The 12,604-nt window shown below is 36.3% G+C and overlaps 1 protein-coding gene across 1 annotated transcript in view; it reads right to left on the minus strand.

Moving 5' to 3' along the window:
- Positions 1 to 12,604, minus strand: part of TMEM135 (transmembrane protein 135) — a 159,444-nt gene that overhangs the window by 135,984 nt on the left and 10,856 nt on the right. Inside the window, exon 3 of the mRNA XM_039718506.1 lies at positions 7,236 to 7,328. Within this exon, the coding sequence (XP_039574440.1) occupies positions 7,236 to 7,328 (93 nt within the window). The remainder of the gene's footprint in view (positions 1 to 7,235; positions 7,329 to 12,604) is intronic.

A 12,604-nucleotide genomic window follows, 5' to 3' on the forward strand; every position in this document is an offset into this window, starting at 1 on the left:
TAGTTACTGATTCCCAAGAAACCTTCTTGCTCTGTTCACAAGTAAAGAATTTGCCTTGCCAAACTTTTGCTATCTCAAGTGGATGAAATCTAGTTTAAGACAGTTATCTAGACAATAATGAGACAGAATGGTGAATCATTAACTGGTGGGAAAGAAATGACTGGTATGAAATAGAAACACACATTTCAGATAGTTGGAAAGTCCAAGTGATGAGTGCAACCACTTCTTTTATCCAGAAGTATAGGGATTATACCTCTATCTTATGTGCATACACAGAATCACACAGAGTAAAGGGCAGGAATGAAGGATAGACTTGCTGTAGGAATAATTAAGAACACCATACAGGAGAGAAGATCTTTCTCACACAGTAAGCCAAGTGGTTTCCATAGTTCATATAGATAAAGCAAATTTTACTCTACTTTTACAGCTACTTTTACAAATGGAGCAGACAGTTTATACTATGCCAGTAACACAGCATCTTTCTATGACCCACAGAAGACATGCTTGTCCTTCACACAGGACAGGCTCACAATATGGCTACAATTTAAATGACAGCCTTTCCCTCATCCACTAGATGAGTGACCTAGTGACAGAAGGACATCAAATAAGAAAACAGGACAAGTCCTGTTCACTTTGTGAACTCCTGTTTACTGTGCCTGGTGATCATGATGCTCCTCTAAATGCCTTTCAATATTACCCAGAATAATCTTCAGAATGTTTCCAGAAACTGAGATTAGGCCAACAGGTCTATAGCTTATTAGGGCTTCCCTCAGACCCTTCCTGTACACTGAGTAACACTCCTGTTGCAACACCCAATAGCTCCTTCAGAACTCTGGCATGAATCCCATCAGGCCCCATGGACTTGTGAACACCCAGCTGATACAACTGGTTCCTTTCAATCTCAGTGTCTGCAAACGGATTGTACTGACATACATGGTCCTCCAAATCAAAGAACTGAGCAGCTCAAGATCGACCAGTGTTGTTAAAGATGGAAGCAAAAAACAGTCTCTACTCTTTCTACATCTGTATTAGTCAGGCAACCACCTTCACCAAGTATCTTCAGAAAACAAGTGTTTTCTTTAGACTTTCCCTTGCTATTAATGTACTTTAAAAAGCCCTTCCCTGTTGTCAGATAGAGCACAGGCAAGTTTTGACTCTAATTGACTTTTTGGCCTTTCAAATCTTCTCCCGGAATATGCAAACCACAGGTCTGTACTCTTTCTATGATGCCTGACTTCGCTTACAGAGATCACACAGTTTCCTTTTCCTCTTGAGCTCCATGAGGAGTTCACTGTTCAGCCAAACTGGTCTTCTGGTTCACTCGCTGGACTCACAACATACTGGAATTGCCTGCTCCTGCACTTGGAAAACACAGTTCTTAAAAATGGACTTCATTAATATTGAATTAACTGAACAGTTTAAAAAACTCCAGAAACTGTTTCTAGGATTAAGACATGATGCAATAATAGTAAGACAAATAGAAAACTCTCTGAATATATCAAAAAAGTTATGACTGCCAGGGATATACCTCAGAGAGAGTATTAATTCTTCTAGTTTAAAATACTAGCCTATCACAGATTTTTCCATGAAAAATATCCCAAGAGCTGCCTATCCTGAGCTACCCGCCATTCACAATATTGCCATCATCACAGCCTCTTTCAGATACACTTCTGCACTCCCAGCCTTGAATAATCAGTTTTCCCTACTTCTGATAACTGTTAAAGCAATATTTTTGTGGAAGGTGTCTCTGTCCATGACAGGGGTGTTGGAACTAGATGAGCTTTTAGGTCCCTTCCAATCCAAAATATTTTATGAGATGGTTCTATAACTACAGCACAGTAGCAGCCCTCCAAGCATGCAGCACAACATGTTCAAATGTTTATGCACTGTTACTATAAAAACATAAATACTCAAACAGACTCTCACCAAGGCAGTTGCTGAAGTACAATAAATTTAACTTATTTTGGTTTAGAAACAGAAAGCTTTCCCAGTAACTTCTACAGCCTGGCTCCATATTCCACAGCAGTAATCACTCTAGAGGAGTACAATTCCAAAAAATTTGTTTCCCTGCTAGCTCTCCTTACCAGATTACACCACAAAATACTCATGTCAGTGATCCAGACTCCAGAGTTTTTTCACTACAATGCAAAAAATATGTAAAGAATTACCCTTCAACATAGCCTGCTTTCTTACTTGTAGCAAGTACGACTAAAGCTTAAAAAAACACTTGCTGTGTTAAGAGTTTTTTCACTTGTTTTGATTACTCACCCCACTAAAATGGTGATTTATCTGTTTCCCTAAAATATGTCAAACTGAATAACCACAAAACATTTCTGAGAAAGGAGATTGTCACCTCAAATCTAAATATACTATCCTTCTATAAAGAAATATATATCAATAAATTTGTATTTGAATGTTACAAAGTTACTAAATTCATGTATTTCTTTGCAGTGTATATTTTTAATGATTACTGCCATATGCCTCCTTTACACTGTGTTTAGACTAATAGCTGTTATGGCAAGCAAATAATCCCAACAGCACTGAATGTTTAATCCGAACAAACATACACTGCAAAAATTCCACATTGTTCTCACACAAATGTTTCTGTCACTTTTCCAAGCAATGCATAGTAATACTTTTGTTTCCAAAAACACTAAATATATATGTGTGTGTATATATAGATCTCCTCTATAACACGCACTGTTGCACTGCTTTACTTTTTAAATGCATGTGCTTCAAATATTTTTCTAGGAGTCCAGCACGCTAATTTTTTTTTATGAAAAACACCCAAAGTTTTCAACTAAAAACATATTACAAATACTTGCCCAGAGCAAGATTTTACAACCAAATTATAAAAGCCCTAAATCTCAAGTTTTATAATACCATCAGTGACAGAGTCGTAACTGCAGCGACGAGACAGGCGCCGCTATAACGTTAACAGCCAGTATGTAAACATTAATGCAGCCTAAGGGGGGAGCAGGGGCAACCCCACAAGTGTCCCCTCACAAACGCCACCGAAATTTTAGGTGGCTGTAGTTAAACTTTCTCCAGCATAATCAGTTACAAAAGGCAGGGGGAAAAAAATCCAAAACAGCCAGGCAACAAGACAATTAATTTAGTTAAAACTGGAATTGTGTCCCCTCTTAAAGCTTTATAGTTCTTGAAATTCATTAATACATGATTTCTTGAGCAAGAATAAAGTATACTTCCAATAAAATGAAGTTTGCCATTTAGCTACTAGCAAAACACAACTTGAAATGGTTTTGAAATATCAGCACATTTACAAAACACTTAAAGAGAACACAATTTTTTCCTATAAAGTAATCACAGAGCACTTAAATACAGGCTCTCCACCAAGCTATGGTACTTTTTTGTCTTATAAGTCAGCAAGGTACAACTGCTCTAATCAGATTTCCAGTAACAGGCTGGCTTCAGCCAAGTCTCAAATCACATTTCAACAGCTCGATTTGCAACAATTTTAACAAGTATATTCAGTTACTTCCTTGCTTTCTAACAAGTTTCAGTACTTCTAGAACAAGGCAGTGCCATGCCTTTCACTCCAAGTTGCATATCTCCTCCTTACTGTATGTTCAATTCTTGGTGATATCATTTAATAGATGTTGAAAGAAATTACAGGAGACTGTAACTTGGAATTACAAACAGAAGCCAAAATATGCTTTTTTAAAAATTATAAATAAAATTCCTTCTTATCACCTGTTGACAATAACACCTGTAGGAGATAAGAAGGATTGTATGGTTAACTCCATAAAAAGGTTAATAAAATGAATGCAATGATTTCCTAAGGAAGCTCAATGAAATTAAAGGAACTGAATCATTTCTATTTTTGAGGAGACATTAACACAGCCTTTAATGTCTAATACTACAAAACTGTGATGAAACAATTGCACACTTTTCTTTAATAGAACATGTAAAACAGGTAAAACTGCAAAGAACATTATATTCTTTTAAGTATAATCATGCCACTGCACCTATTAGAAGCTTGCTTGCTTATTATTATATAGCCATAGCTATTATGACAACATAAACATAAAGAATGACTAAAATATTGGCAATTAAAACAAATTAGAGTCAGTAAAAATGCTTCCTCCTAACCCTAAAAGGCAATCCACATAGCTTGAGAGCACTAGAAAAAGGGAAAAATTCTGAGTTCCTCCTACTGGAGTAAGGGACAAAAGGCATAGAATATGTGTTTGTAATGCACAGATTCATAATCTCCATGTTTATGTATCCAAAATCAACTCTTATCTAAGAAATAACTTTTATCAAAACATTACTTAATCATAATAATGTGACCAGTTCTCTTTCAATAATCTCACAGAACATTTATGGATACATATACAAAAAAGTTAAGAAGTGTTTTTATTCCTTGGCCTTTCCACAGATCCTGATAAACTAGTTTTCATAGACAGGACAACTATATTTTATGGTCACCACATAGAACAAACATGGACATATTAATGTGCCATTTTTATCTTTATAGACCTGTAGGAGCATAACACAGGGCAGAGCATTTCCCGAGTCTCTTTGACATTTCTGTGCAATGTCACCTCCGCTCCTCATTGCCAGTGTCCTGCAAATCTGTAATTACATATAACACAGATAAAATCTACAATCAAACTAATTCTGTAACACATTAGAAAACATGCTCCTCCTCAGGATTATAATGCACCTAGCCAAGCTATCAATCTCTTTTTCCCATTCTTCCATATGAATTACATACTACTGGCACACATGAACAGCAACACTTGGAAGAAAATCTGATTTATAAGCCTGCAGTTCCCAAGTTTAAGACTGACAAGGACACTGCACAAGCAAATGCCAGTGAGGTACTTAAAATAGGGTATCCACTTGGGAACAGATTAAGTGATTAAGTTCAATGCTGCTGCCAGCTGCTAGTAGCAATTTGAAGGGCTACAGATAGGTTTATGAACTCAAATCAGGACTTTTTCCCACTTCCCTGATTTTTCACAATTTGTTCTAAGCTGCTCAGCAGATAACTGAAAATGCCCCTGTGTCTCCATGTGAAACATCAGTTTCCTAAGGGACTGTGAGTCTATTAAAATTTGATTTTGCCTGTAACAGAAGCTAACAGGCAAACAGATGTGAAATCAGAAAGTCATATTTCACTGTCAGCAGCAGCATTTTGCACATTATACATAGTTGCCATCTGAGAACATACCAAATAACTTCATATTAAAAAAAAAACTTAACTTCCAAATACCTCTTGATATCTTTTAACAATTTCTTTCATTAAGAATATTTTCCTATGTGTTATACTGCAATACCAAGATTTCCTTCTTTCCTTTAACTCATCAAACATAATGTGAATTTTTAGGCAAAATATCTTAGGTCACACATCATGGATTCTGACAGAAAGGGGAATAACCCTACAGAAATTAAGTATTCAAGCATCATTCACTGCATACATGCTGTACCAATATACTTCTATCATTTCCACATACTATTTCTAGTATGTGGAAATGACAGTCTATTTCAACTTCCATTTCTTTGAAGTTTCAGATCCTAAATAGAATCCTGTTAACATGTCAGAGCTTCCATACATTACTACAAACAAGTCTAGAAAACCCCATTTAACATAAAATTTGTTTGCCTACTTTTTTTTCTTACTCTCAAAAAGTGTAGCTTTGCAACTTTCTCATAGTTGTTTTGCTGTTATACGAAAACCTTGTACAGGTTTGGGCTCATAAGCAGTTTCAACTCCCCAGTCACAAATATTCTGAAAGGTACAAGAAGATCACAGACTGACAACCAGCTTGATTTCTTCCTCTTTAATGTTACCTAGAAATATTAGAAGTCTGGCACAGAAAAGCCTCACATTGTAACAAGTCTGTAGGAAAAGTTAAGCCCGTGTTACCACTGAAAAAAGGGAGAAAATATATTTGCTCTCACCCCAAAATGATACTGTGATACCAACATCAGTGCAGGAGTCTAAGTAACTAGATAAAGTTCTACTAAAATGTATCAATCTCATAAAAGTAATTACTGCAAGATGAAAATCAGTCAGCTGGAGAGGACATGAAAAAGATACTTAACTTCTATGGTAATGATTATGATTATTTTGTAACTTGATAATGATTATTTTCTCTATAATTACATTGAAGAAAGTGATTTAGAAGTGCTCCCATACTTCCAGAAACTCTTACACACCCTAAATCTTCAAAAACAATGGCTCTCTTTTAAAAGGATAGAACTTTGACATACATAAAACTTGGCATGGGATTTGCTTACTCCACAGCTGAATTTCAGGAATGGGGCCTGACAGTGAGTCAACAACATAATGATACATATTTGCCATTAGTTTTAAATGACTCCTTAAGGAAGTTTCAGACATCCACAGTAATCAAAAGTGCATTCACACCACCTCTAGTACCTCCTCCACTATCTTTAAAAAGAGCAATCCTTTACTTTACCCTTCCTTTACCTTCTCTTCTTTAAATTAAACTAACTAACTAGATGTCTAAAGCATCTCACTCCACAGTAAATTAAGAAAGTATTGTAATTGACACTATTTATACAAGCTACCAATGGAAGTTGAGTTGGATTTCCAACAATAAAAACTTCCAAGCCAGGATTTCATCTGCCATCTTTCTGGGCACATTACAAATGGCAGCTTTGGGCTATCCTTGGATTACTTAGAGTTTTCTTCTCCCTCGTAATACTTTCATAATGAACTTACCTCTGATAGGTGAACTTCAGCACCTCTCCTTAAGTGAAAGGCTTTGCTTTCTGTACCACTACATTTAATCCAACCTGAATTATTTCAAACCACAGTTTTCTCCACAACATCCTGTAATTCCTCCATCTTAATTAATGTCCCATTCTTAATTCAAATCATCAGCATTCTCTTTTCTGTGACTAATTACAAACATTGCTCAAATTATATTTTAAAAAACAAACAAGAACAAGCTTCATTAGGAAGCCCTGATATACCAAGCTTTATCAGGCAATACTGAGCAATGCAACTGCTCATTAAACAAAACAAACCACAAACTTGAAACTGAATGTTTGGAAAGTGTTTTTTCACTGTAGCTTTCTAGATTTAAATTTAAGGTTGCAAAAAAACACTATTTCAGATGAACTGTATTTCCAGCACTCTGAAATAAGGCCACTGAACTGTCAAATGTCAATCATCAAACAACCAAAACAAGAAACATTACTATATTAAGCTGAAAATCCATAAACACAAACCCTACCTGCTTTTCCTTTCAATGAGAATAGCCATGTAAGAAGCAGGTAAAGCTGCACCAAAGCCAGGAGACCAAAAGTAGAATTTTCCAAGTATCTTCCTGAAAAAGAAATTTAGACACATATTACATGTAAATGGAACATTCATGCACCACATTGTATTTTATCTGTATTATAAAATTACAAACTATGTATTAATTTTGTCTTCTTACATTAATCTATACTTACTAGTAAACACTAATTGCTGTATTTTTACAGTTGCATAATTCTTAAGGTGTTCCCAAAGTGCTTCATAAATAAATTCCTGAAAGACTTCATTAATGTATTCATTTCATTTAAGTAGCTATTTTTCTTCCAGGAAATCAGTGTCTTCCAATACATATTTTTGAAAAGTTGCAGATACTAATTACAGAAAAATCTCCTAAAAGACCTTATAGCCAGTCATCTCTTTGCTACTTGTCCAAATACAAGTAGGATATTCAGTAAGATCTGCCTTGTGGAATGCAGCAATGCACTCAGGTGAGAGACAAATCAAATCAAACAATTTTAATACATGCCACACTCCAAACAGACAATCCACTGACGCTAAAAACAGGAAAGTACACATTTCCAGTAAGCCAAGGAATCAGTCTCTACATTACAAGTGGAAGCAACAGTGAATTTCCAGTACTATTAAGCTGGGAAGTCTCTCATTTTTGGCAGCTGGATCTGGATTTCTTTTAGACTTCACACAATTTCAACTACCAAAATTCCTTCAACAATAAGAATTAAAAAAAAAAAAAAAGTTACACAAATGGCAAAAATGGCAATATCTAAGAAAATCTTTCTATAAATTGGTCATTATTAAAGGAAGAAAGCCAAACTGCATGCCAGACACGATGTCACCCACCATGCTTGGTCTGCTCAGGAGACCTGCACTTTCAAACTTATTCAAGCCAAACATAGGCAAACAAGAGTCAGAGTTGTGACATTTGGTAGCATGATAATAAACATACTTCAATTATACCAATGCTGCTCAGATGACAAGCAATATCAGTGAGAAAACAAAGGATTACAATGGAGTCTACACTTCTAAAAACACAGCAAACAAAATAAACTAACAAAATGGCAAACACGTACATGGTAGAAGAGGCCACTTTCTTAGACAAAATTTCATGTTGACGACACAGAAGACAGAGCAAAGATAATTAATCAACACCATCTGATTAGCTAACTCTTATTCTTGCCGTCAAAGGCATGAGCAGCCTCATCTCATACTTCTGCAAAAATAACATTACAGCCAGCAATGCCAGCTTATGTTCGTAAGTGAAAAGAGAGCCAGTGTATCAGCAGCAAGTGATGTAATGGCAATTACACACACTGCTCATTCCCACGGCTGCAAAAGGATAATTTCTCAGGATGACAATGCCAAATGCTGCAGGAGCTAAAGTTCATTATTAGGGCTCTCTCAGAAAGTAATTACTGTATGAAGTTTCAGGGAAGTCATTTTAAGCATCTTAATAAGTATGAACACATCTTACTAGACACACCTGCTAAGTAACAGAACAAATGCCTTTTCTGTGGGAAAGAAACAGTAATTTGTTCCTTTGGCATGGTTTCGAATCCTTTTACAAATGCTTGGATGTTTGGTTTGACAAGATTTCGGAAACAAAACTAACATATTTTACATAATAAAGTTCAGTGGAAATAAAAATGTACAGTCACTAACTGAAACATTTAAACTTCTAATAAAGTAAATGAAAATTAGATTTTGTTATTACTTGCATGGTTATTTTCACACGTTCTATGGATAGAAACTGGAGTAAGAGAGAGGAGGTCTTTCAGGCCGAGTGCTCAATTCCTCAATCTACAAGCTGTACATGGGCAAACTTAATTACCCTAGTTGACAGACTAACAGAACGATGTCTTTGTGAGGTTTTACATGTAATTGAACCATAAACCGAAAAATCACACCTTTCATTTAACAGATGCAATGCCTGTCAACACAGGAACCCCGCACTTCCATCTGCAGCCCAGACAGATGTAGTCTGCTGGATCTCACCAGAGGAAGAGATTACAACCCCCAGCTGGACTGTCACACATCCTTAACAGAGATCATCACTCTCACTGCTCTGCCAACAGAGCAGCCTGTACATAGACCCTAATTCACCACACACACAAAAAAATAGGAGCTAAAACAAAGCCAGTCAAGTTAGCTTGGCAATCTTTTCTAAAACAAGAACATCTACCCACTGCCTAAGACATTGCTGACATTGAACTTAGATATTTTTGAAATTTTACCCACTTGTGAAATAATAAGAGTATAAAACAATGCCTGCAATAATTTTAATTCCACATTCTTGCCTGAAGTTTTACATCCTTGAGAGTATTTTTATCAGCTTCAATTTTGGTAGTTTTTCCTAGTTGAAATGAAGAAAATACTGTAAATATGAGTTAATGTGTCCAGCTATAAACCCTTACTCCATTGCTTTGGTCTAGAACTCCAGGAGGGCAAGAATAATCAACTGCGCAGGGCTTGCTGGACAATTCTGAGTTACTGCTGCTGCTATAATACACCTTTGAAGCAAAAACAGGTCTAAAAACTGCAGCATATATCCTATACTACAAATCTATCACATCCCATCTCTCATCACTATCTAGAACCACATGGAGAGCATCTAGATCTTCACAGCCTGAAACAATCTCTTTTCATGGTTTCATATCAACTCCAGAAATACTCAGGCCAGTTATGCAGAAACAGAGGTACTGGTATTTCTTTGATGGTTTAAAATTTTTCTGGCCTAGATAATCACAAACCATTACTCTTGCTCTCAGGGGCCACTGAAGGAAGTGCACTGTATCACACAGCATTAAGTTCAAAGAATAATACAACTTCAATCAAAACATTGAGAAAGCATAAACATTTAAAAAGGCACAAATTGGTTAAAAATAAAAGACTGAAGGCTCACATTTCCATCCTCCATCAACCACCCAAGAGCAGGTGAGAGAAGCAAGCTTATATGACTCAAGCAGCAAGACAAGTATATTAAATACAAGACATTAAGTACATTTCAAGTGAATGACTTCTCAACATTATGATCTTAGGACAAACTCTTACAAAGGCATACAGAGCTCAGTTTGTAAAGGTGTCATGTACTCATTCAGCTTCCTGGTGCAGTTTCATTTTTTTCTCCAAACACTACTCAGTCAGCTCCTTGACCATATTCAAGGGCTGAAGTGACTTGTTCAAAGAACCTACACATAATGATCCTCAAACACTCTCCTGATAAATAGCAACTAGTTTAAAGCCCATCCCTGAGTAAGGACAGAGCTGCTTTTTACTTTGCACTTTTCTCTATCAAATTTCCTACGTTATTTTAATCAACAGATCTTTCTGAAATTGATGACAGTCAGTTTTAGATTTCTGTACTGTAAATAATCTTACACGATCTCTCATACTAGTGTTCAGCCCCTCTTCCAGATTTCTTAGGTATTTCCAAAACAAAGGACATACAGGAACTTCACTGGCAACTTCTTTCTACTATGCAAACTAATTCTTTATGCCTTGTTTTGTTTCACATATATTAACTACTTCTTAATCATTTACTAATTCCTGGAAGACAGAGGACCTTCCTTCTTGAGAGTCCTAGCAAGCGTTCTTATCACCTAGGAATACATGGAAAATGCACCAAGCAGATCATCACCAGGTATGTATTCGTTCTTCAAAGGATACAAGTTTGGAAAGCATTTCTTCTCTGATACATAACATGAGTAACAATCATGCTATCCATTGTTTTCTGAAATATAATTTAATAGCTCAGTTGCTGAGACTCTGAATTTCATTTTGGACAGAAAAGCTGCAAAATTCTCGCTATATCTGGACATTCATGTACTTCAACAGGCACCATTACCATGGCTGCCTTAAACACTTGTTTTGCCTCTATTAGTGAATCAGTTCACCAGTTTCAATCAGCACTCTAGCCAAGAACATTTTAGTTGCAAGTCCTGCAATTGCAGGTGGTGGGCAGTGTGCAGAGACTCCGCCAGCAGGGATTCTGCTGCAGCTGTTTATTCCTCAGGGACATCCCTTTGCAAGAGAAGAAGCATGTACACCTCCCCAGATGTTGGCTGGATACTGTGCAGCACAACTGTATGAATGGCAGAGTAAGCACTTACATGTGTTTCCTGTCACATTTAATCATTGGAATTGTCCTTTACATGGTTCTGACCTAGATCAACCCAAACAATGCTTCAAGGGGACTTGGAGGGCACCTGGGCTAGGCATCATTTCCATTACCCAGTCTGCATCTGGCCATGCTGTTCTGGAGGTCAGAACAGCTTAAACTGCTATGCTCACATAGGTGAAAGTGATGCCCTGCCAGAGTAAGACACTTACTTCACTGACCAGCACAGGCACAGTCACACATCTGCTAGAGGGCTAGTATCCTCTGTAAGAGGAACTACTGAAAACCATACAACTTAAAACCTACCAGCTTAATTTAGAGAATAACATTGAACTACAGCATTGCAATAAAACACTGTAGATTTACAGGCAAATACATGGCAGAATAAGGAACAGCACTCTGTAGTTCAGAGCAATAAAGATAAAGCAATATTAATACAACCTAAATTTCCAGAAAACTTCATATTCTTTAGAGCTCATTACTTATAGATTCACTTTGAACTCTGAGAATTATTTACTTGAAAAGCATTCCATGGCTCCTCAGCCAGCTCCTCTTCTTCTCTGCCTTCTCCTCCACCTTTGGAGGAAAGCTGAGAGGCCTCTAAACAGATTTAGAAGTAGGCATAAGGGGTTTATCTTTTAGAGGGGCTGGTGAGTATGCTGTGAATTAACCTTCAAACATCCACAGCTACTTTAGGCTTTACATTTCTATGCATAGCATCTCTTACAATAAATGCATAATCATATTAATAAAAAGCAACTTTTAATTTTTAACTATCAAGTAACTATCCAGATAGTTACTTGAAATATATGCTGGAAACAGAATACAGAAGTGCTTTTTATGCTCATTTTTCAGAGCAAGTCTGTATCTTACAGAATCTCAGAGGCTGTGCTGGGATTTCCTTCATTTATGATCATAAGAAAAAGTACAAACTTGGATGTCTGGATAAAGTGCAATATAATTAAACGTTACCACAGACTCTGCATGAGGAAAATAGAAACCAATATCAAATTACATCAATTATTTCTAGGAAAGAAAGATTAGGACTTTTTAATTCCCCTCTAGAATTTATTTGAATTTCCTGCAACAATGTATTTTGAATCTGTAAAACAAAGAAAAAGAAGCAAAGTGGATACTTTGACTTGTTTACTCATTTAGAAGACTACAAAAATGAGAATAAAGTAATTTTTAAAAAGCAAAGTCTCATATTCAAA

Source organism: Passer montanus, unplaced genomic scaffold (assembly GCF_014805655.1).
Source record: "Passer montanus isolate IOZ18808 unplaced genomic scaffold, ASM1480565v1 scaffold4, whole genome shotgun sequence".
NCBI classification, from domain to species: Eukaryota; Metazoa; Chordata; class Aves; order Passeriformes; family Passeridae; genus Passer; species Passer montanus.